At 40.5% G+C, this 22,411-nt stretch overlaps 1 protein-coding gene across 1 annotated transcript in view; it reads right to left on the reverse strand.

Annotated features, from left to right (window-relative positions):
- The window catches only part of LRRC23 (leucine rich repeat containing 23), a 49,912-nt gene that overhangs the window by 17,629 nt on the left and 9,872 nt on the right, over positions 1-22,411 (reverse strand). The window contains exons 2-3 of the mRNA XM_085619843.1: positions 4,249-4,437; positions 89-201 (exon numbers count right to left, since the gene is read on the reverse strand). Coding sequence (XP_085475969.1) covers positions 89-201; positions 4,249-4,422 — 287 coding nt within the window. The 5' untranslated portion in view covers positions 4,423-4,437. The remainder of the gene's footprint in view (positions 1-88; positions 202-4,248; positions 4,438-22,411) is intronic.

Below are 22,411 nucleotides of genomic sequence, written 5' to 3' on the forward strand. Positions count from 1 at the left end.
TGCACTTCACAAACACCCTGGAACAGAACCCATGCACAAATGCCATCAATACAGCATTTAAAGAGCCATGTATCCTTTATGCACTCACTTCTCCTTGATGTCCAACTTAACATAAGCGTGAGCCAGACCGTTACCCGTCTTACACAGCAGCGACAGCCCCTCTTTCAGCATTTCATCCGTCAGTGGGACAGGTGGAGGGGGCTGAAACAAAATAGAAGAAAGGAATGAGAACCGCCCCTTCCTGCACAGAGAACTTAAGAGAAGTCAATCAGTTCGGGACAAACTTCATACAATTTAGAAGATGAAGCATTAGCTCCAAAATCCAAAGGGGTGCATATTTTGTTTCCAATTAGCCAGGTTGTACACTCTCAGGCAGGCTTGCAGTGACCTTAGGGGGAGGATGTCAGCCATGTTTATAACCCTCCATAGATCTATCATGTCTTGTTTGAACTGCCCATGCTCTCCGGTGAACAAAGCTGCAACGCTATCCCTAGATTGCAATATCAAATGGTAGGTGACCACTGGCATGATGCTTGCATGAAGTGAGCATGATTCTTGTGTGCAAGTGTCTATGCATCTGTGCAGTGGCAAAACAAATAATGGCCCAAATCTGGTCCTCATGCACAGCATCTACACTATGCATGAATGGACACTCTCTTTCATCCAGAGCAGCCTCATAGTGCTGCTGCAAAAGCTATACAAAGGTAAGAACGAGGCGCTTTATAAATGCAATTGAAATACATTTTCCTATCCATCTACTTGGCTATGTACATTTTAGACTTCCAGTGGTTTTTCCCATTGACCACAATGATAAAGTTTCATTGTATTATTCTGCACTGATTTTAGATTGTTTCAAAAATCTATAACTCTGGTTATATGTATGCTCTTCCATTCATTTAGGCATCTACATTAAGATAAAACATACACTTTATTTTCACAAATTAGTTTCTCCTGAGTCATGTCAATTACTTTTTGTCCATGTTAGTAAACTGAAATACTTAACACATGTTCCTCTGGTAAAGCTGGACTGCTCTTTACCACTCTACCAGGACTGAGCTCAGGATTTATTAGTGTGAATCCAAGGACCATCTTTGGGGCATTGTGATAGTATTACATGGTGAGGTCTAACCCCCACACCACATAATACTCCACTTTCTTAAAATTATGGGTTAACTATTCTGAGGCTTCTTGTAAATCTGTGAGGGGAGGAAGGGAGGAACCAGCCATATACGGGGTGTGGGGGTTTGTAACAATGAGAAATATAGAGCGAGAAATAGAGAGACCTGCTAAAGTGGATTGCATTGCAGTCATCAATTAGGGTACTTCCACAGGACTGATATAGGGCAATATTGCGCTTAGAGTACGGACTATTTCAGCGTCCTCCCGGTTGCCAGCTATATGCAGCTGATCTCTTTGCTTTTTCAAATGCTGATATCGAGTTTTTCGTTAATTGTTATATTGCCCATACCAAATACAGTAGGCAGTGTACCCTTCAGTGGTGATGATTCCTTTGCAGTTTGTGTGCTTCAGTTTTTTAATACAGTCCACAAAGGTAACCTGGAACCCAAGAACAACAACGGTGGGATGGTCAACAGGAGCTAAACTAAAGAAAGCCCACTAGGAACAAGCAACATGTTGATCTAGTGGTCAACCTGACTCCATCTGATGTGATATCTGACCAACAGAATGTTCTAAACAAAGGATTAGGATATGTCGCAACGACAGGGACTGATACATTTACATTGAGATATGAGATCTTTAGCAACATTACGATAAAGGAATTCTTTAAGTTTGTCTCACAAACTATCTTAGACCCAAATAGCACAGGTCTAAGAAAGAAATCCTTCTTTAACCCTCCCATCACCGCCATACCTCTCAAAATAATTTGTTTCGAGCGAGCAGTGGTGAAGGGAATTGAGAGCAAGGATACCGGGATGATAAAGTAAAATAACATGTTGAAAAAAGAACAGGATCCTCTAAAGTCACTAAAAACCAACAATGATTTGGTCATAAAATCAGTAGGCAAGGGGAGGGAGCAATTGTTTTACAAACCAAAGAGGTGTACAATTATTACTGCATGAGACATCTTGCAGACAGTCAAAATTGATGAGTCTTAAATGGCAACGCCACAAAGCAAATCCTCATGGAAATAAGATGTTTAGATGAGAAAACAAGAAGTCATGATTAGATTATCAAAAATGAGGCATATTTCCTGGAGGTAGAGAATCCAAAAGTAGCATCCGTCTCAGTGGTTAATTTGTCAAATAAAAAGTGCCGGGGCTCTCCTCAGGAGGCAACGCTAACAGGAGAAATGTGCTGGTGCAAACTGCCTCCTGACTAGAGCCCCGGCACTTATTAACCTTGAGAGGACTTGGCCTAATGGGTAGAGCTGCCGATTTCGGAGCTGGAGAACCCGGTTCTAGTCTCGGGGTGGCTCAACATCCTGTGAGTCTGGGGAAAATCATGTGCGTTCTAAATAAGTGTGTCCTTAACTGGTGCTTTTAGCACTGGTGCCGAGGATTAGGTGCTGGTGCTAAGCACTGGAAAGCACCAGCTCATATTAAGCACTGGTACTTCTATACTTTACCAAAAACACACACGCAATGAGACCCCCACCAATGGGGCGTCCCAATGCATCCATAATTGGCTCCCTATTGGAACCTTGGTTTGTTATTGTGGACTGTTTTCTATGTACTATGGTAACACACTGTATGCTGGACACACTTAAGGACATTCCTATTGACCCTGAATTGGAAATAATGATAGGTCTATATTTTGAGGCTCTTTACACAAACATGCCGCAGGAGGAATGTATCAGAGTAACTGAGGGACTACAACACAATTGTGATTTGTCATTCAGAACACATATAAACTTCAAAATGACCCTAGCTGAACTGTCATTAATCAAAAATAGTTTTGAAGTTGAGGGGACACTCGATCTACAACAATACAGAACATGGGTAGCTCTCTTATGCTGAGCTTGGCATGTCTATATGTGCATCAATTCAAAATGTATACGATTTGGGCAAACAACCCGTACAATGAACACACATGACTCTGGCATTGGTACATCAATGGCGTCTGGTGTTGATACATCGACAATATGTATGTCTTCTGGCGGGTGAGAAACATTTAGCAATGACCTTTGTTAACTGCTTGAACTCACATATGTTCAAGCTATATAGACGCACATATATACATACAATGGGAAACACTGCACCAGCTTGTGGGACAGGCACATAGGTGTGAGTCTTACTTCTTTAACCATAGCTTTAATATCATAAAGATGAGGTCTAAGAATATGAATCACACCCATGAGTGGGACTGTATTCAAGGTGTAAGACTCACACTAAATTAGTGAGGTCCTGTGTGTTCCTCCCTGCTATCTCCCTGTCCCTCTGGTGATTTGGAGCCCCTCCTGCCACCTACACCCCCTCCTGTGCATTCCTCTGGTGCATTCAATTTAGATGTGTGGTTGTTTGCTACTAGGGTTTGCCCTGGAGTGTTCTTGTTTATCAGCCCTTACAGCCTTTGGTAGATTTTGGATGCAGGACCTCCAAGCAGCAGAAACGTTTGCAGTACCAAAAGAAACGTAATATAAAATTATGATGATGGTTCATCCCAACTATACCCTCTCTCTGAACTTAAGGCAGAAATGAGACAAGCTAAAATAAAAATAAGGTATATGAATCTGTGTTTTCCCTTATCTCTTCAGCCAGCATGTATAATGCACTCACCTGGAGTTCTACTGCTCTCTCAATCTACACCCTAACTCTTTTGGGCTCTTTCTTACATCACTCACTTTGGCAAACAGAGACTTCTATATCTGTCTTTATCCCTTCTGTTCTCCTCTCCACCGATCTTTGTTTATTGGTCAATCCTACCTTCCCCAAGTCTTGCTCTTCAACCCTTCCAATGCTCTCCTCCTCAGCCTATCCCCTTATCTTTCTCACATTCTCCAAACCACCATTTGTATTGCCCTCTTCTTCTCCTATTTTGTTTATTTGTACATTTTCTCACCACTCCTCCTTCTATTTAATCTCTCTTCTCCCTCCCTTCAACTATAGCACTTCCTTCATATCTACTATTCTGTCTCTATCTTGGCCTTCCTCGATCTTCTTCTCAACACCTTGTTAATGTTTCCCTCCCTGGCCCAAAGTCCTCTCCTTTGTTGTTCTATTCATCTCATCTCTCTCTCCTGGCCCTTCTTTCCCCACAGAGTTGCTGAGCAGGTCTCCCAGATCTCACCTCCTCCTCTTCCTCTTCTTCCTCTTTTTGCTCTTCCTCTTCCTCTGCAGCTTCTTCCTCTTCGCCTGCATGTTCCCCAGTAGGCTCTTCATCGGCTTGTCCTGGCTCTGCTGGCTCATCATCATCATCAGCAGTGTCCTGGTCATCATCGGGGTTATCATCCAAATCTGACATTATGAATGGCTAAATCTGGTGAAACAAAGATATGATACCTTAAAGTTTTCTTATAGTAGACTTAGGGCCAGATGTATGACCCACCAATTTGTGACTTGCAAATTGCGTCGCACTTGCGACTCGCAAATTCGGATTTACAACAGTGTCTCAGCCACTGTTTGAGATTCCTAATGGGGTCGCAAACTGCATGCCTCATTAATATTAATGAGGCAGGCGCAATTTGCGACCCCATTAGAAATGGCTTGCACTCACAGGGATGGTGGCCTGCTGGGGTCAGTAGACCACCATGTCTGGGACTGCTTTTAAATAAAGCAGTTTTTATTCTAAAAGCAGCCTGTTTTCCTTAAAGGAAAACGGGATGTATTAAAAAAAAGAAAAATGAAACTTTTCAGTTTCATTTTTTAAGGGCAGGCAGTGGTCCCTGGTTTGCGTATGGTTTACCACATACTTGAAGTAGGTGGTAAATTGCAAGTGTTTTGCGACTGCAAAACATTCATACATACAAATGCGAGCCGCTATTAGGAAGGGACGCCCTTGGCACACCCCTTCCTAATAGTGAGTCGGAAGCCTAATTTTCGGGTCGTACATCTGGCCCTAAACCATGAAACTGATTGAAAACTAACAAACAATAATTTCTGCTCTTTGCCTGGTGGAAGAGGTTAAAATGTGTAACCAGTTTTTGAACACTTTTGTGTCTTTTTAGCTCAACCTGTTTTTATGATTGATTCTGCTCATTGTGTTTTTAATGGAAGATTTATAAGTCTGTTTCTGGTTATCTGAATGAACATTTTTTTAATGCAATTTTAACTGTTTTTATTCTGATGTACTGTTTTTTATGATGTGAATGATCATATTTTTGATCGAATAAAGTACTATTAATTTGCCCATATGTTGGTAACATTTTTCATCTTCTAGGATATATTATTAAAGCTTGTGCTGATTTTCCCCTATTTCCTGATAGCCTACAGTTTTTACAACCTGAAAGTACTGTATCTATTAAGATTTATTTTTAAGTACAAAAAGAGACAGAATTATCCACAGTGCCCCTTAGAAAAACCTTGTGTTAAGTGTAGCGTCCATTGTGCTTTGCACTTAATTGGCATGATTTTTCTTGATAAGTTTCATTTTGAGTGCCTTTTAGTGCTGAAAACCTATGAAGTGTGAGGGAAGCTGTCCCATCCTGGCCCTCTTTTACTTTTCCTGATGGATCATGTTCTCTTCACCACAGCGGTTCCATGTCTTCAAGTCTACCGGAAATGCTCGATGTGTTTTTCTGGTGTCAAGCAGCACAAGGCTCTGGACTGGGAGTGCAAACGGTGTACACTACCAAGAGGGATAGGTAGCTAACAAGACTTCACTAGGCAAAGGCATGCTAATCTTTGGTGGTAGAGGATCAGAATATTCAGGGAAAAGGCATTTTTGCATGTTCCTCGGGAGGGGTCTACTAGCCACTCCCACACACCCATTGCAATTCTATCCATTCCCTCATCATTTTTAGCTCTTGACTAAGTGTAAATTATGTGTCTGTTCTTACTTGACTTTCATTCAGACACTGCTGACTGACTGAAAAACTTTGCCAGGACATACTGCGAACCACACGAAATTCTGATTCCCTGTATCTGGTTTGAGGCCATTTCCTCGCCCCCATCTAGAAGCAGTGCCTACAGATTGCACCTCTGAGACCTACTACAGGTTTTAGCGTTGCTTATCTTTTTTGGAATACAATTCCCAAATAGACAAGTGTCCTTTCTAGAAGAATGCACTTGTTGAAATCAGTTTGGTTGCCTAAGCAGTCCAGCTTCCTGGTCTGCCCAGGAGGAGTTCATCCCCACTTGAGGTATCCAGTCTGTGATGTATCAATGCACATCCTAATAGCTGTTTTAAGCTCCCTCCACCTTCAGAGTAGGAAGACAGGACTGCAGAACAACAAGAATTTGCTAAATGCTCTGGCTGACTGTGGTCATTGATTTTGTCTGAGGCGTGTCTTCTGATTGAGCCCAGGTGTTCTGCCAGTGTCCCAGTTTATCATAAAGGGCTTTCTGGCCACAGCTAGTACTTTGTACTCACCTTGACTAGACAGCTGGCACCATGGCTAAAGGCATTTTTCTCAATAAAGGGTTGCTAGGAAGAGAGAGTGCCCACATACCAAGTAACCTCCTTTGACTGATGCTGTTCCATTCTGCCAATATATATTTTCCTCATTTCTTCTCTCTTTGTCAGGGACAAGGGAAGAATAGGTAAGACTCAGGATCTCCGCAGTAAACAGCGGAGACCCAGGTGCAAGGTTCTGCACAAAAGTGGCTCCTCTCTCTTTGATTTCTGGTTGGGCAACAATGTCACCAACTGGCTTCAATTCACCAGACACCTTACTGTCTGTGATGGGCTTGCATTTAGAAACCCTTTTGCATCCTGGAAGTTGTAATATGGCTTTATTTTGGGATGTATCATCTGCAAAGGAAATCCCAGGAAGGGGGATGTGGTGTATCAGTGGAATGGGGCCATAAATGCACTGTACAAAAGCGGCAGTTCCTTGAAAAATAACATCCTCAGGGAATACATTATTTCAGGGATAAACAAATCTGAGCACTTCTTTTACAAAGTATGTTTACCGTATTCTAGCAGGGAAGAGGGGTCCATTTGATTGTTTTGTCCTTGGAAACCCGTAACCAAGAATAGGACTGGCAAGCCCATGACAGTCCCACTGTTTAGAAAACTGGCCTCGTACACTGTAGACAGGCTCAGAGCATATGGACACACGTTAGACTTGGGATGTCATCTCGAATGCATATATATATTGTTGGAATAAACCAAAGTCCCATGAATCTTGTTTGACACCCCAAGTCACAACATGTCCCAAATCTCCTCCCATCACGGAAAAACAAATTGTTCTAAATCATTTTTCCAGACTGGGTTCTGACATTCCAACTTTATCCACTGGACTATAACCACCCATTTAACACCTCTTTAGTATGCTCCGTGGTGAAATACATATATTACAGAATAACACCTGCAGTTTATTGTGTTGTAAAGTTTAGATACCAATCTTAAGTCACGGTAACTTCTCTCAGTGTCTTTGTGACCCAAATAAAAGCTAGCAAAGCTCTCATGCTCTTAAAAAGTGAACACTGACTAATGTTTTGTAACAAAAGTCCACACTAAAATAAAACAAAAAAACTATGGGTTGGAATGCTACCCTGAGCGATTGCCAGTGGTTGGACTATTTGCAAGAATCCCACCCATCACCTTTTGTTTTTTTAACATTTCACACATAAATACTTGACCTCTTTGATATCACATGGTGGCAGTTAAACTCCATGCAACAACCATACAAAAAGGTTTTTTCACTCATGTGCTTGTCTACCCCAAATAGACTTACCACTATTTCCTTGTCTAGACAAAAAATGATAAGCATAGACCTGTATGGGTAGAATTCAGGTGTGGTTCTGATAGCATTAACCAAAGTGTGGCACTGCACACGTCTTGAAAATGTAATAGGGATAGCTGATGCGATCTGGATTAAGACTTAAAATCCGCTACCACTCTCATGTGAGGGGTCGGGTCATGGTGTTACCCCCAATATTCTTCAAAGTGTGTAACGCATCCGCCGGTGGTGTGGATTGGATCTATGGGAAGGGGGGGGGGGGGGGGGGAGGGGCACAAGAGGATTGTGCTAAACTTAGTGTGAAGCTCTTGCAACCATCTTACCAGTCATGCTTTCTGCAGTACAGTAAAGCAGAGAATAAAGAAAAGAGGGATGCTTCAGCTCTTTAGTTCCTGCCCTCAGAAAAATACTGGCCGTCCAAATATACGGTTTGTGATATCTTCGGACAATGCGAACATCTATCCCTGAAGGAATGCTTTAGGTAGTATATGATTTCCAAGGTATTCATACTTCTTAGCATGGAGGGCAGGTGCACTTTTCTTTTCATGGATCGTGGGTTTTACTCTATTGTTTCCTCGTTCCCAATGATCCCCAAAGGTGATATCAAAGATCAGGAAAGAGAGAACAGACTTCATACTGGATTCCTGTGTTGTGGTTCTACTCCATTAGAGAGAAGACAACAGCCATGGAATGGATTCTAGAGGTATCTCCATGCTCCCCTCTTCTGCCCAGCTTCAGCTCTCAGTTTAGAGAGCTGGAACAACTGCGCTGATGCATCACGGCAGCTTTGTCTGTGTAGCCATTTACGCTGCCCTCTACTCCTGGAGCATATCTCTGCCAGGTGATTGCCTTCCAATCGCTGTACCCATTCTGGGCTTTAAAGTCATTCTTGCAAGTCAGTTAAGATTTTCCAGTTTTGCTCAGATGGGTTCCATAAGGGCCGTAGTGTCAATCATGAATGACTGGCCAGTAGCAGTGCAGGTGTTTCAACAACTTTAGGGTTGCTTAGAGATGATAGAACCTTTATTATGTTGTCTCTATAAGGTTTAAATGTTACATCGTTTCTCATTGTTTCTTTCGTCACTACTCATAATCATGACATCCTCCTCTCTGTTCTCTCCACAGGGATGGGTGCCGATAGGTAGGTCCTAGGGTGATACACTACATTCTGTGCTGACATATTGCAATTCATGAAAAAATATGGACATCTCTTCAACATGGGCATCTTGTGGACATCCCTTCACTATGGGGAGCACCAAGGATCTATATTTTCACACACACTATTCAATATAAGGATGCATGCCCTTGGGACCGCAGTGGCGACAGTGGATATTGCCTCACTCCAGTATGCAGATGGTACGCTGGTTTATTAAATATTTGCTGCTCTGGAACACATCAACCTAAACTTCCGTCAATACTTGGAACATTGGGTGACATCATTCTTATTCAAATTGAATGCATCTTCAAGAGTTCCACTACTTCTGTAATGAACATCCTAATGCCTGATTGCCTTTCAAAACTAGCAGCAATTACTATCTCACTCACTGTAGACTTACAGGCCAAATGTCTAGATTTAATTCTGGACTACTCATCTGGCTGCTTAGCCACTCCCTGACATAATTACTAAAGATTCAATCCCCCCATTAAACACGCTACAAATACAGATTCCACTAGCACCTCAAAAATACTTCATATTAATACCGTAATATCATATCTGGAGGGGTTTTCTCATATGAGAAGGCCATTCAAAAGCAGCGCACACTCAGGAGCAGCAGTGGTCACAGGAGAAAAAAAGTCTGCCTATGTCATACTTCTTCTATCTAAACTTCAATGACTACCCTTAGATAAGGAATCATAACCCATCAGACAGCACCTCTCACTGTGATCCAATAGCCTGTATGGTTTGCATCATGATTTAAGTCTAATTACCTAATAGCCTTCAGAAAAGAACTAAAAACGAACATTTTCAAAATCTGTCTTCCACATGAACCTTAATAAAACATTTCCCAATATCGTTAACTAGGCTTTATTAAATGGACATCTGATGAATGATGGTATTGGTAAATAATTAAAGAACTATGCAAAGCCGAAGTGGCAACCGCCACAGGTCAAACCCACTTCAGGCGTTCCTCATCAGCCTCAAACAGGCAAGGGTCCACGCCGTACTTGCGACGCCATCTTGTGCACAGGCCTCCTCTCCAGTTAGCAGCTCCAGCCCTCGCCAGTCGCCAGGGAGCCTCCCCTCACAGCCTTCAGGTAGCCTTCAGGTAGCACAGTGCAGCGAGCGCACGAGAGCTAAAGTTCTCTCTCGAACGTGCCTCAGTGACCCAGGATGTTGCAGGATATTGATTTGGGGCTGGCGGAGCTCAGCTCTAGTACTTGCTGTCGGCCATCTTGGGTTGGAGGCGGAAAAGACTCACAAAAAAGTGGCAGGGGCAGTTGAACGTGTCCACATACTCATCCTATTCTAGAGGTGTGGAAATCTGGGTGGCCCTAGGGGGTTCCTTTTCAGCACAGATACACTAAAGTGGAGGTGGAGGGCCGATATACTGCAATATGTGACACTAAATGGTAGGGAGATATGTTTCCTAAATGTTTATGATCCAAACATAGACGATGGTGCTTTCTCCTGGAAAATTATGAACAAACTATCACCATATGTACAGGTTCCACTTACATGGGGAGGTGACTTTAATTGTGTCTTAAATGGGACACTGGATAGACATCCTGCGTGGTTGCTTACTAAGCCGGCTATGACGCAAGCTTTTACTGAGATTATGGAGAGATTGGAATGCAATGATATCTGGAGGGAACTTCACCCCTGACAAGGGCATATTCTTTTCACTCGTTGACACATAATACATAGAGTCACTTCGATCCTATAATGCTGACGAGAGACATAGCTGATGAGATGGCGGTTTCAGCTTACCACTGTAGAGTTTTATCTGATCACACACCATTGATAATTGAGTACACCACAGCGAGTACGGTTTCACCTGTCCCTCTGTGGACACTGAAGCTCGAGGCATTGCAAAATAACATATTTTGTGGTGAAATACAGGATGCTATAGAGGGATATTTTAATCTGAACTGGGAGTCCCTTACAAGAACAATTAAATGGGATGAATGCAAGGGGTGTTCAGAGGTGCTGAGTTGCTTGTGTTCCAGTTCAGGGAGGACCTGGCATGGAAGTTTGGCTGGGCTGTTCCGACTGAAGCAGGGTCAGGTCTGTTTTGCATAGAGCTGGGTCCAAACTGAGGTGCCATGGTGTGCAAAATAACGATGGGTTGGGATGTGTGTCCCAACTAATAACCAGTGGTTGAGGTCAGGGCCGGTCTGGGAACAGCAACCAGCCTTGGCGATTGCTGCCAAACCGGCCCTGGTGCGGGGGGCGGAGGTGGACCGGGGATGGGGGGGGGGGGTGCTAGCGAAGTGCACTGCTCCTGCTTTTGATATTGACGCTGCAAAACTGGCCCCCTGTAACAAAACCGGCCCGCAACCTTCTGACCCACCGGGGAAATGCCCGGGGCCCGCTATGGCCAGTCCAGCCCTGGTTGAGGTTAATTCAAGCATTCCATCCAACATTTTTTAGTATACTTTAACAAATAGGCTGTCATTCAGCACCAGTTGAGGGCGAAGATACGTAGCTTAGAGCAGAGGGTTGCCAGCCTGCAGTCCTTAGACCCGTTGGACTCAGCCATATTGGACCAGTCATTGTTGCTCAAGAAAACATTAGCGGAGAGATGGGACTAGCTGGATGCTCTTTTAATTATCCATCTGGCACTCTTGTGAACAATTGTTTAACAAGTTTCTTTGCTCTTTCTTCCGCTGTGCTGCTCCCTCCTAGTGTTTTGTCTAGAAACACTATCTATTGAACAACGAGTTTAGGAGAAAGTGGTGTTTATCACTTCCGAGTCGGAGGCGCGCACAAGTATACTTGGACCTGTCAAGGTCTTTTTCTCATTCGATCTTTTTGATAAACTGATTACGTGCAATTCAATCAAGTTTTATAATCATATTATTTTATTTCATTTTTGTTTCCGTGCTGTTATTTACTCCAAGTTTCTTTAAGGAAGAAGCATATCGGTTTTACATATTTTACACAACCCAATGCATTTCGGGTCAACAAAAGGACCCTTCTTCAGGGGTCTGAAACGGAAAGATAAAGAAAATATATTGAGCCACTCAGCTTTATACTCTGATGCTTACATATTAAGCTCTGTCAAATACATTGATGAACAAATAAACTCAATAAACATAAATCAATCTGTCACACATGTCTCATTCCCTCCATCTCTCATCGTTCTCTAATATCTGAACTGACCCAGTTTTCAAATTAACTCCTGACTGTATCATAAAAAAGTGGGAAAGCTGGGTTTAACGGTACCCTATAGTATGTCGGTGCTGATCTAAAAACACCTAAATAATGTAATACGTGTTTATTCGTGTCGGTATTCCATGCGTCTACTATACGTCATGGTGTGCGTGTTGATAACGTAAGAAAAATGCTCCTCAATTCCTTCGTTTTGGTAATGGCATACTTATATGCGCAACTAATAACCAACTATTCAATCTCTTATGCGAAAATATTAATAACACTAACGTGGCAGTATTAACGAGTCTTCTCCATTACTTACTTCCTTGTTAGGAAAACTCCTGCGTCTCCATCTACCAATCAGGGATCTGTTTGTAAATGAGCGTGTGCCTCCGTTATTTATGTTACCTGATTGGTTCAAAACGCGGTGACGAGTCGCGATTGAATCCTATCAGGTTGGAAAGGTACATAAACTGAAGTAGCCATATTTTTTGTTTTGTTTTTGTTAAGTCTACTTTAAACATTAAGATGAACATTATGAAATGATCTAAACTGTTGAATAAAAACCGAAAAATATCACGTGCAAATATTCTGAACTATTTCTTACTGAAAACACGTATATAATAATGGTATGACTCAACAATAAGCAAATATATTCAAATAGAAAAAAATGAAGAGGGAAGTAAGACAAATGTAAACAAATAAAAATACAAATGAATAATAATAAAAATCAACCAATTCTCTTATCAGTTCAGCGATATTAGTTAGAAATGTAATGTTCATGCAGGGACTCCAAAGAAGTTTAGCTCAATGGTTTATAGGAAACAAGATAATTCTATTCTATCATTGATTCCTGACGGTTGCATGCTGCCCATTTTCCTGATCCAACAGTATTCTGCTCTGAGTCTTTGTTTATGGGTATCCATTGATAAATGTGGTTTAATCACTTCTAGTACGATGAATTGTAGCTGTGCAATATTATGGCCGGCTTCTATCCAATGTGTAGCTAGTGTCGATTTTAGATTCTTGTTTCTAATGTTGCTTTTATGTTCAGTAATTCTGATTTTTATCTTGCGTTCTGTCTGGCCGACATACAGTTTTCCACAAGGACATTTTATTCCATAAATTACTCCTTTCGTATCACAAGTACTAGAATGCAAGAGTGGGATCATTTGCCCAGTCATGGGATGTCTGAATTGTTGACCAGTTATCACATTATTGCAATGTGTTCAGTTTTCGCATCTTTTCATGCCTTTGTGAATAGTCTTCTCTTTCTGATTCGATTGTTGCTTTATTAGTTCTTTCAAATTCTTTGATCTCTTATATGCAAATGTGATTTGATTGGCTACCAATGCCTGCAGATCTGGTTCCTCTGTAATAAGAGACCAATGTCTTCTCATGATGGTTGTGATCTGTTTGGATTGTGCTGAGTATTTTAAAACACATACCGTGAGGTTTTTATCCAATTTCTCTTTTTTGTTGAGTAGGGATTCTCTGTCCATGGACAAAACTTTATTCTTTGTCTCCTGTAATCCACTTTCAGGATATCCTCGTTTCATGTATTTTTTGATCTGATTATCGATGGTGGAAGATAAATCATTCGGATCTGATGTGATTCTTTTATATCGAATGAATTGAGATAATGGTAAATGTGTCTTCAATGAGTAATGATGAAAACTCTCATAATGCAGACTGCTGTTCCTGTCTGTATCTTTTGTGTGAACATTGGTGATTATTTGGCCATCTTTTAAAGTTATTCTCACATCCAGGAATGCTAGTTCCTTGGTGTTGATTTGATGAGTAAACTTTATTCTTTCATATATCTGATTCAATGCATGGATATTCTCAATCAATTGTTCTTTAGCTCCTTTCCAAAGTATAAAGATGTCATCTATATATCTTTTGAAAATCATAATGCCATTCATCCAATGTGGATTGTTTAGTATATGGTCGTGTTCAAACTTCGCCATAAAGGTATTTGCGTAGGATGGAGCCCCAGCAAAACCCATGGAAGTTCCACTACATTGTTCATAAAAATCATTGTCCCATTCCAAATAGCTATGGAATAGCGCAAAATGTAATAATTTCATCAAAAAAATCTTGTCTGTTCCTGTAATTTCATTCTCAAGTAATCTCCATTCCATGGCCTCTAATCCCTCATTGTGGGGGATAGAGGTGTAAAGTGCTGTTACATCAATAGAGCATAACCATATTTGCTCATTTTTTGGAATTACAACTTTGTTTAGTAGATTTAAAAATGCAGTGGTGTCTTTAATGTAGGTGCTCCAATTTTGAACCAGCGGTTGTATGAACCAATTTAGATACTGACCTAGTGGTTCTGAAATTGATCCACAAGCTGACACAATGGGTCTAAAAGGTGGTCTGGTAGCATGCTTATGAATTTTCGGGAGCATATAAAATTGAGGTCTCCTTGGATACTTGGTGTTTAAAAACTGAAATGTCTTGTCGTTTATCCATTTCAACTCTAGTGCTTTTCCTAAGATCGATTTCAGTGTTTCTGCAAAGATATCGGTGGGGTCTTGTTCAAGTTTATGATACGTATTGGTATCCTGTAGATGTGTGCGTACACTCTCAATGTAAAATTCTGAATTCATCACAACTATTGCTCCTCCTTTATCTGCTTTCTGTATAGTGATATTAGTCATTTCTTTCAAGGAATTCAAGGTGTTCCAATCCTTTTTTGAGAAATTGCTTTTGCTTCCACCTGAATAGTTGATTTTCTTCATTTCAGTGGTAATCACTCTTTCATACGCGTCAATTGTCTTATGTGAGGTAGGGGCACAAAATGTGCTCTTAACTTTAAATTCTCTCGTATTGCTCTCTGGTTTTTCAGACGGTGGCAAATTGGAAAAAAAAATGTTTAACCGCAAAGTGCGTAAAAATTTAAAGATTGCGATTTCTGTTTCTTGGGGATTTGATTTGTAGACTGGCACAAAAGTGAAACCTTTGTTCAAAAGGTTGGTTTGAGCTGTTGTTAGTTGTACATCTGATATAGTTATGACAAGGTTGTCTTCTTTTTGGTTGATCGAAGTGCTCTTTCTGTCTCTGTCTCCTTTGATTTTTCTTTTTCCCCGCCTTGTTTTTGGGACTCTCCCGTTATTGTAGATCCCGAAGGAGCATTGTTGGCGGCTGGACTGGTCTCTAAAAAAGTTACCTTGTTCTGTTGATCTCTGCGTACTGTTTGTGTGTTTTTTCCTATAGGTCTCCTATTTTGTGCAATCTCCGATTCTGATATAATACTTTCTTGTGATGAACTCACATCTGTTTGCGGTTTCTTCCAATTTCTTTGATTGTAAACGTCTGCCCAACTATAGACTTCTTCCAATTTATAATCTATAGTGTCTCTTTTGTATTTCTTAATTTTTCTTTCTTCTATTTCTTTGGCGTATTTATCTAATTTAGTGTTGATATCTTCCAATGTTGTTGTCAAATCATCATGTGTGTTAAGTTCACGTTTAATTGTCTCAAGTTCTTCTTCCAAAGTCTTTAATTCCTTAGAAAGTTCCTCCACGATCAATAAAATCAGATCCAAACTGCATTTATTGAGTATCTGATACCATTTGTTGAGGAAAACTTTATTGCTCCTGCATAACATAGGTTTTAGAGCGATTCTGAGACCTCTCGGGATACGTTGGTTTCTGTGGTAATGAATTAAGGTTGTGGCATGTAAACGCTGATTAATCTCACGTTTACTGACATATTCTAATTGTTTCAGTAATTGACTCACGGTGTTCAATTGTGGGCTGAAGGCTCTCGTTTCCTTTATCAATCCATATATTTGTTCGGCTTCCTCAGTGTTGTAAGCCAGGGTTTCTGCTTTGTTTTTTGTGATTTGCGCTATATCTTCAAGATTCATGTTTCGTGGTGCTCTGATGGGGGGTAGACAAAATTACGAATCACTCTTTTAATTATCCATCTGGCACTCTTGTGAACAATTGTTTAACAAGTTTCTTTGCTCTTTCTTCCGCTGTGCTGCTCCCTCCTAGTGTTTTGTCTAGAAACACTATCTATTGAACAACGAGTTTAGGAGAAAGTGGTGTTTATCGTAATTTTGTCTACCCCCCATCAGAGCCGAACAAATATATTTTGATAAAGGAAACCAGAGCCTTCAGCCCACAATTGAACACCGTGAGTCAATTACTGAAACAATTAGAATATGTCAGTAAACGTGAGATTAATCAGCGTCTACATGCCACAACCTTAATTCATTACCACAGAAACCAACGTATCCCGAGAGGTCTCAGAATCGCTCTAAAACCTATGTTATGCAGGAGCAATAAAGTTTTCCTCAACAAATGGTATCAGATACTCAATAAATGCAGTTTGGATCTTATTTTATTGATCGTGGAGGAACTTTCTAAGGAATTAAAGACTTTGGAAGAAGAACTTGAGCCAATTAAACGTGAACTTAACACACATGATGATTTGACAACAACATTGGAAGATATCAACACTAAATTAGATAAATACGCCAAAGAAATAGAAGAAAGAAAAATTAAGAAATACAAAAGAGACACTATAGATTATAAGTTGGAAGAAGTCTATAGTTGGGCAGACGTTTACAATCAAAGAAATTGGAAGAAACCGCAAACAGATGTGAGTTCATCACAAGAAAGTATTATATCAGAATCGGAGATTGCACAAAATAGGAGACCTATGGAAAAAACACACAAACAGTACGCAGAGATCAACAGAACAAGGTAACTTTTTTAGAGACCAGTCCAGCCGCCAACAATGCTCCTTCGGGATCTACAATAACGGGAGAGTCCCAAAAACAAGGAGGGGAAAAAGAAAAATCAAAGGAGACAGAGACAGAAAGAGCACTTCGATCAACCAAAAAGAAGACAACCTTGTCATAAATATATCAGATGTACAACTAACAACAGCTCAAACCAACCTTTTGAACAAAGGTTTCACTTTTGTGCCAGTCTACAAATCAAATCCCCAAGAAACAGAAATCGCAATCTTTAAATTTTTACGCACTTTGCGGTTAAAAAATTTTTTTTCCAATTAACCACCGTCTGAAAAACCAGAGAGCAATACGAGAGAATTTAAAGTTAAGAGCACATTTTGTGCCCCTACCTCACATAAGACAATTGACGCGTATGAAAGAGTGATTACCACTGAAATGAAGAAAATCAACTATTCAGGTGGAAGCAAAAGCAATTTCTCAAAAAAGGATTGGAACACCTTGAATTCCTTGAAAGAAATGACTAATATCACTATACAGAAAGCAGATAAAGGAGGAGCAATAGTTGTGATGAATTCAGAATTTTGTATTGAGAGTGTACGCACACATCTACAGGATACCAATACGTATCATAAACTTGAACAAGACCCCACCGATATCTTTGCAGAAACACTGAAATCGATCTTAGGAAAAGCACTAGAGTTGAAATGGATAAACGACAAGACATTTCAGTTTTTAAACACCAAGTATCCAAGGAGACCTGAATTTTATATGCTCCCGAAAATTCATAAGCATGCTACCAGACCACCTTTTAGACCCATTGTGTCAGCTTGTGGATCAATTTCAGAACCACTAGGTCAGTATCTAGATTGGTTCATACAACCGCTGGTTGAAAATTGGAGCACCTACATTAAAGACACCACTGCATTTTTAAATCTACTAAACAAAGTTGTAATTCCAAAAAATGAGCAAATATGGTTATGCTCTATTGATGTAACAGCACTTTACACCTCTATCCCCCACAATGAGGGATTAGAGGCCATGGAATGGAGATTACTTGAGAATGAAATTACAGGAACAGACAAGATTTATTTGATGGAATTATTACATTTTGCACTATTCCATTGCTATTTGGAATGGGACAATGATTTTTATGAACAATGTAGTGGAACTTCCATGGGTTTTGCTGGGGCTCCATCCTACGCAAATACCTTTATGGCGAAGTTTGAACACGACCATATACCAAACAATCCACATTGGATGAATGGCATTATGATTTTCAAAAGATATATAGATGACATCTTTATACTTTGGAAAGGAGCTAAAGAACAATTGATTGAGAATATCCATGCATTGAATCAGATACATGAAAGAATAAAGTTTACTCATCAAATCAACACCAAGGAACTAGCATTCCTGGATGTGAGAATAACTTTAAAAGATGGCCAAATAATCACCAATGTTCACACAAAAGATACAGACAGGAACAGCAGTCTGCATTATGAGAGTTTTCATCATTACTCATTGAAGACACATTTACCATTATCTCAATTCATTCGATATAAAAGAATCACATCAGATCCGAATGATTTATCTTCCACCATCGATAATCAGATCAAAAAATACATGAAACGAGGATATCCTGAAAGTGGATTACAGGAGACAAAGAATAAAGTTTTGTCCATGGACAGAGAATCCCTACTCAACAAAAAAGAGAAATTGGATAAAAACCTCACGGTATGTGTTTTAAAATACTCAGCACAATCCAAACAGATCACAACCATCATGAGAAGACATTGGTCTCTTATTACAGAGGAACCAGATCTGCAGGCATTGGTAGCCAATCAAATCACATTTGCATATAAGAGATCAAAGAATTTGAAAGAACTAATAAAGCAACAATCGAATCAGAAAGAGAAGACTATTCACAAAGGCATGAAAAGATGCGAAAAATGCACACATTGCAATAATGTGATAACTGGTCAACAATTCAGACATCCCATGACTGGGCAAATGATCCCACTCTTGCATTCTAGTACTTGTGATACGAAAGGAGTAATTTATGGAATAAAATGTCCTTGTGGAAAACTGTATGTAGGCCAGACAGAACGCAAGATAAAAATCAGAATTACTGAACATAAAAGCAACATTAGAAACAAGAATCTAAAATCGACACTAGCTACACATTGGATAGAAGCCGGCCATAATATTGCACAGCTACAATTCATCGTACTAGAAGTGATTAAACCACATTTATCAATGGATACCCATAAACAAAGACTCAGAGCAGAATACTTTTGGATCAGGAAAATGGGCAGCATGCAACCGTCAGGAATCAATGATAGAATAGAATTATCTTGTTTCCTATAAACCATTGAGCTAAACTTCTTTGGATTCCCTGCATGAACATTACATTTCTAACAAATATCGCTGAACTGATAAGAGAATTGGTTGATTTTTATTATTATTCATTTGTATTTTTATTTGTTTACATTTGTCTTACTTCCCTCTTCATTTTTTTCTATTTGAATATATTTGCTTATTGTTGAGTCATACCATTATTATATACGTGTTTTCAGTAAGAAATAGTTCAGAATATTTGCACGTGATATTTTTCGGTTTTTACTCAACAGATTAGATCATTTCATAATGTTCATCTTAATGTTTAAAGTAGACGTAACAAAAACAAAACAAAAAATATGGCTACTTCAGTTTATGTACCTTTCCAACCTGATAGGATTCAATCGCGACCCGTCACCGCGTTTTGAACCAATCAGGTAACACATAAATAACGGAGGCACACGCTAATTTACAAACAGATCCCTGATTGGTAGATGGAGACGCGGGAGTTTTGCTAACAAGGAAGTAAGTAATGGAGAAGACTCGTTAATACTGCCACGTTAGTGTTATTAATATTTTCGCATAAGAGATTGAATAGTTGGTTATTAGTTGCGCATATAAGTATGCCATTACCAAAACGAAGGAATTGAGGAGCATTTTTCTTACGTTATCAACACGCACACCATGACGTATAGTAGACGCATGGAATACCGACACGAATAAACACGTATTACATTATTTCGGTGTTTTTAGATCAGCACCGACATACTGTAGGGTACCGTTAAACCCAGCTTTCCCACTTTTTTATGATACAGTCAGGAGTTAATTTGAAAACTGGGTCAGTTCAGATATTAGAGAACGATGAGAGATGGAGGGAATGAGACATGTGTGACAGATTGATTTATGTTTATTGAGTATATTTGTTCATCAATGTATTTGACAGAGCTTAATATGTAAGCATCAGAGTATAAAGCTGAGTGGCTCAATATATTTTCTTTATCTTTCCGTTTCAGACCCCTGAAGAAGAGTCCTTTTGTTGACCCGAAATGCATTGGGTTGTGTAAAATATGTAAAACCTATATGCTTCTTCATTAAAGAAACTTGGAGTAAATAACAGCACGGAAACAAAAATGAAATAAAATAATATGATTATAAAACTTGATTGAATTGCACGTAATCAGTTTATCAAAAAGATCGAATGAGAAAAAGACCTTGACAGGTCCAAGTATACTTGTGCGCGCCTCCGACTCGGAAGTGATAAACACCACTTTCTCCTAAACTAGCTGGATGCTCTCACTCTAAAAGAATATAAGCAGAAGAACCACAGGGTGGGGGAAAACTCGGGGAGGCTACTTGCCTGGTTGCTTTGGAGAGAACAGCCCCCACCACAGATCTGGACACTCCATACATTGGAGGGTGGCTCGGTCCCCACTCAACTCAGCCATTCAATCAATCAGTGACTTGTAAAGCCCGACTACTCACCCATAAGGATCTCAAGGCACTGGACATATTAAATGAACTCTAGAACCATCTACAGCGGTTATCTCATCAGTCACATGTGGTGTCATGGGCAATTGTCAAGGATTATTCGGGCACCCTACGGCTCCCGTGGTTGACAGGTGGGCAGAACAATGCCTTGGAGGCGGGTGTTACACAAGAGGAGCTTGTGGGCGTTTTTAAAGAGCTCCTGTGATACAAAACACCAGGATTTGATGGTTTCCCTCCTGAATTTTATCAAACATTACACCTTTGCTGGTTGGCAAACTGCTGTAGGTATTCTTGATGAAGGCGGTGATTATTATGATACCCATACCTGGAAAGAATCCCGCACTTTCAGGGTAATTTAGACCACTGTCTATGATTAACACTGATAGCAAGGTGTTCGCTAAGGTTCTTGCTAACCAGCTAAAGAGGGTACATGAGGACCAGTGTGGTTTTATACAGGGACACAATACAATGTTACATTTAAGGAGACTGGCCCATGTACTCTTCTCCATGCAACAAAGGGATGTGGCTGGAGCTTTAATTTCCTTGGAAATTGATAAGGCTTTCGACAGTGTTAATCGGGATTATTTATTTGTAGTGTTGAAAATGAAGGGCTTTGGGCCACAGTTTGTAGGAGAGGTCCAGTTGTTGTATACAGCTCCCATGGCTAGTGTACGACTAGGTTGGTTGTTGTCGGCAGCTTACTAAATTGAGAGGGGCACCTGACAGGGATGCTCCTTTTCACCTTTATTGTTTGCTCTATTAATGGACCCACAAGCGATACACCTCTGAGAGGCCCTGACAGCTTACGGAATCAAAGTGGGACATGTGACACATGTAATATCCATATATGCAGATGACACCCTGGTGTATGTCCAGGAGCTGCACATCTCACTTCCCAAGTTATCTACTGTTTTGAACAAGCTTGGGGATGCGACAGGGCTATGAGTGGACAAGGCTAAAACTGTTACATTCCCGCTGGGTTCATTGGTCGGAATTGAGCAGGATAGGCTACCTGACATTAATCTTAGATGGACGACGGCCCAGTCTTGATATTTGGGTATACAGATAGGACACACATAGACACAGCAATATGACTTGAATATGGGCAGAGTGTTGATGGGGTTGTGCTAATCAGTAGAGTTTTGGAGAAAGCTTCTGCTCTTGGTTGCGGGTCACATAGCCCTTGCTAAAAGGGACTTCCTTCCCCAGTGCCTGTATCATTTACAAACTCCCCTTAGTGTCCTTCTCCGCTCACTATTCAAGAGCTAGACTCCTTACTAATCTCTCTGGTCTGGGCGAGTAAAAGGTCAAGAGTGGAACTGGAAGCGCTTAAACCAGATCAAAGCAAGGGAGGCCTGGGGCTCCCTGATCTAGAATTATATTATTTAGCGGCACAGCTCCAACGTGCAGCTTGATGGTGTGCTTCCGAGGACAATTGGGAAAATAGATTGTTGGAAAGCACCTGGATGGAGGAACAGATGCCTGTTACATTGATGAGAGGATGTAAGACTGTTGCTCACGGTCCAATAGTGATTCAAGAGGTAGCCATGGCATGAAATATTTCAGATAAACGCATACAAAAATGACCTCTTTTTTTCTAGAGCCTTGGAAATATGGTGGCTACAGCCATTCATAAAAATATGTAAGGTTATTTCAATCACCCGTTGGAGGGACGGAGAATGCATTACAATGGGGGATCTATACCCGGGGGAGACCTTTGTGACATTTGAAGCAGCTCAAACTAACTTTGGAG

The sequence above is a fragment of the Triturus cristatus genome, chromosome 7 (genome assembly GCF_964204655.1).
Source record: "Triturus cristatus chromosome 7, aTriCri1.1, whole genome shotgun sequence".
Taxonomy (NCBI): Eukaryota; Metazoa; Chordata; class Amphibia; order Caudata; family Salamandridae; genus Triturus; species Triturus cristatus.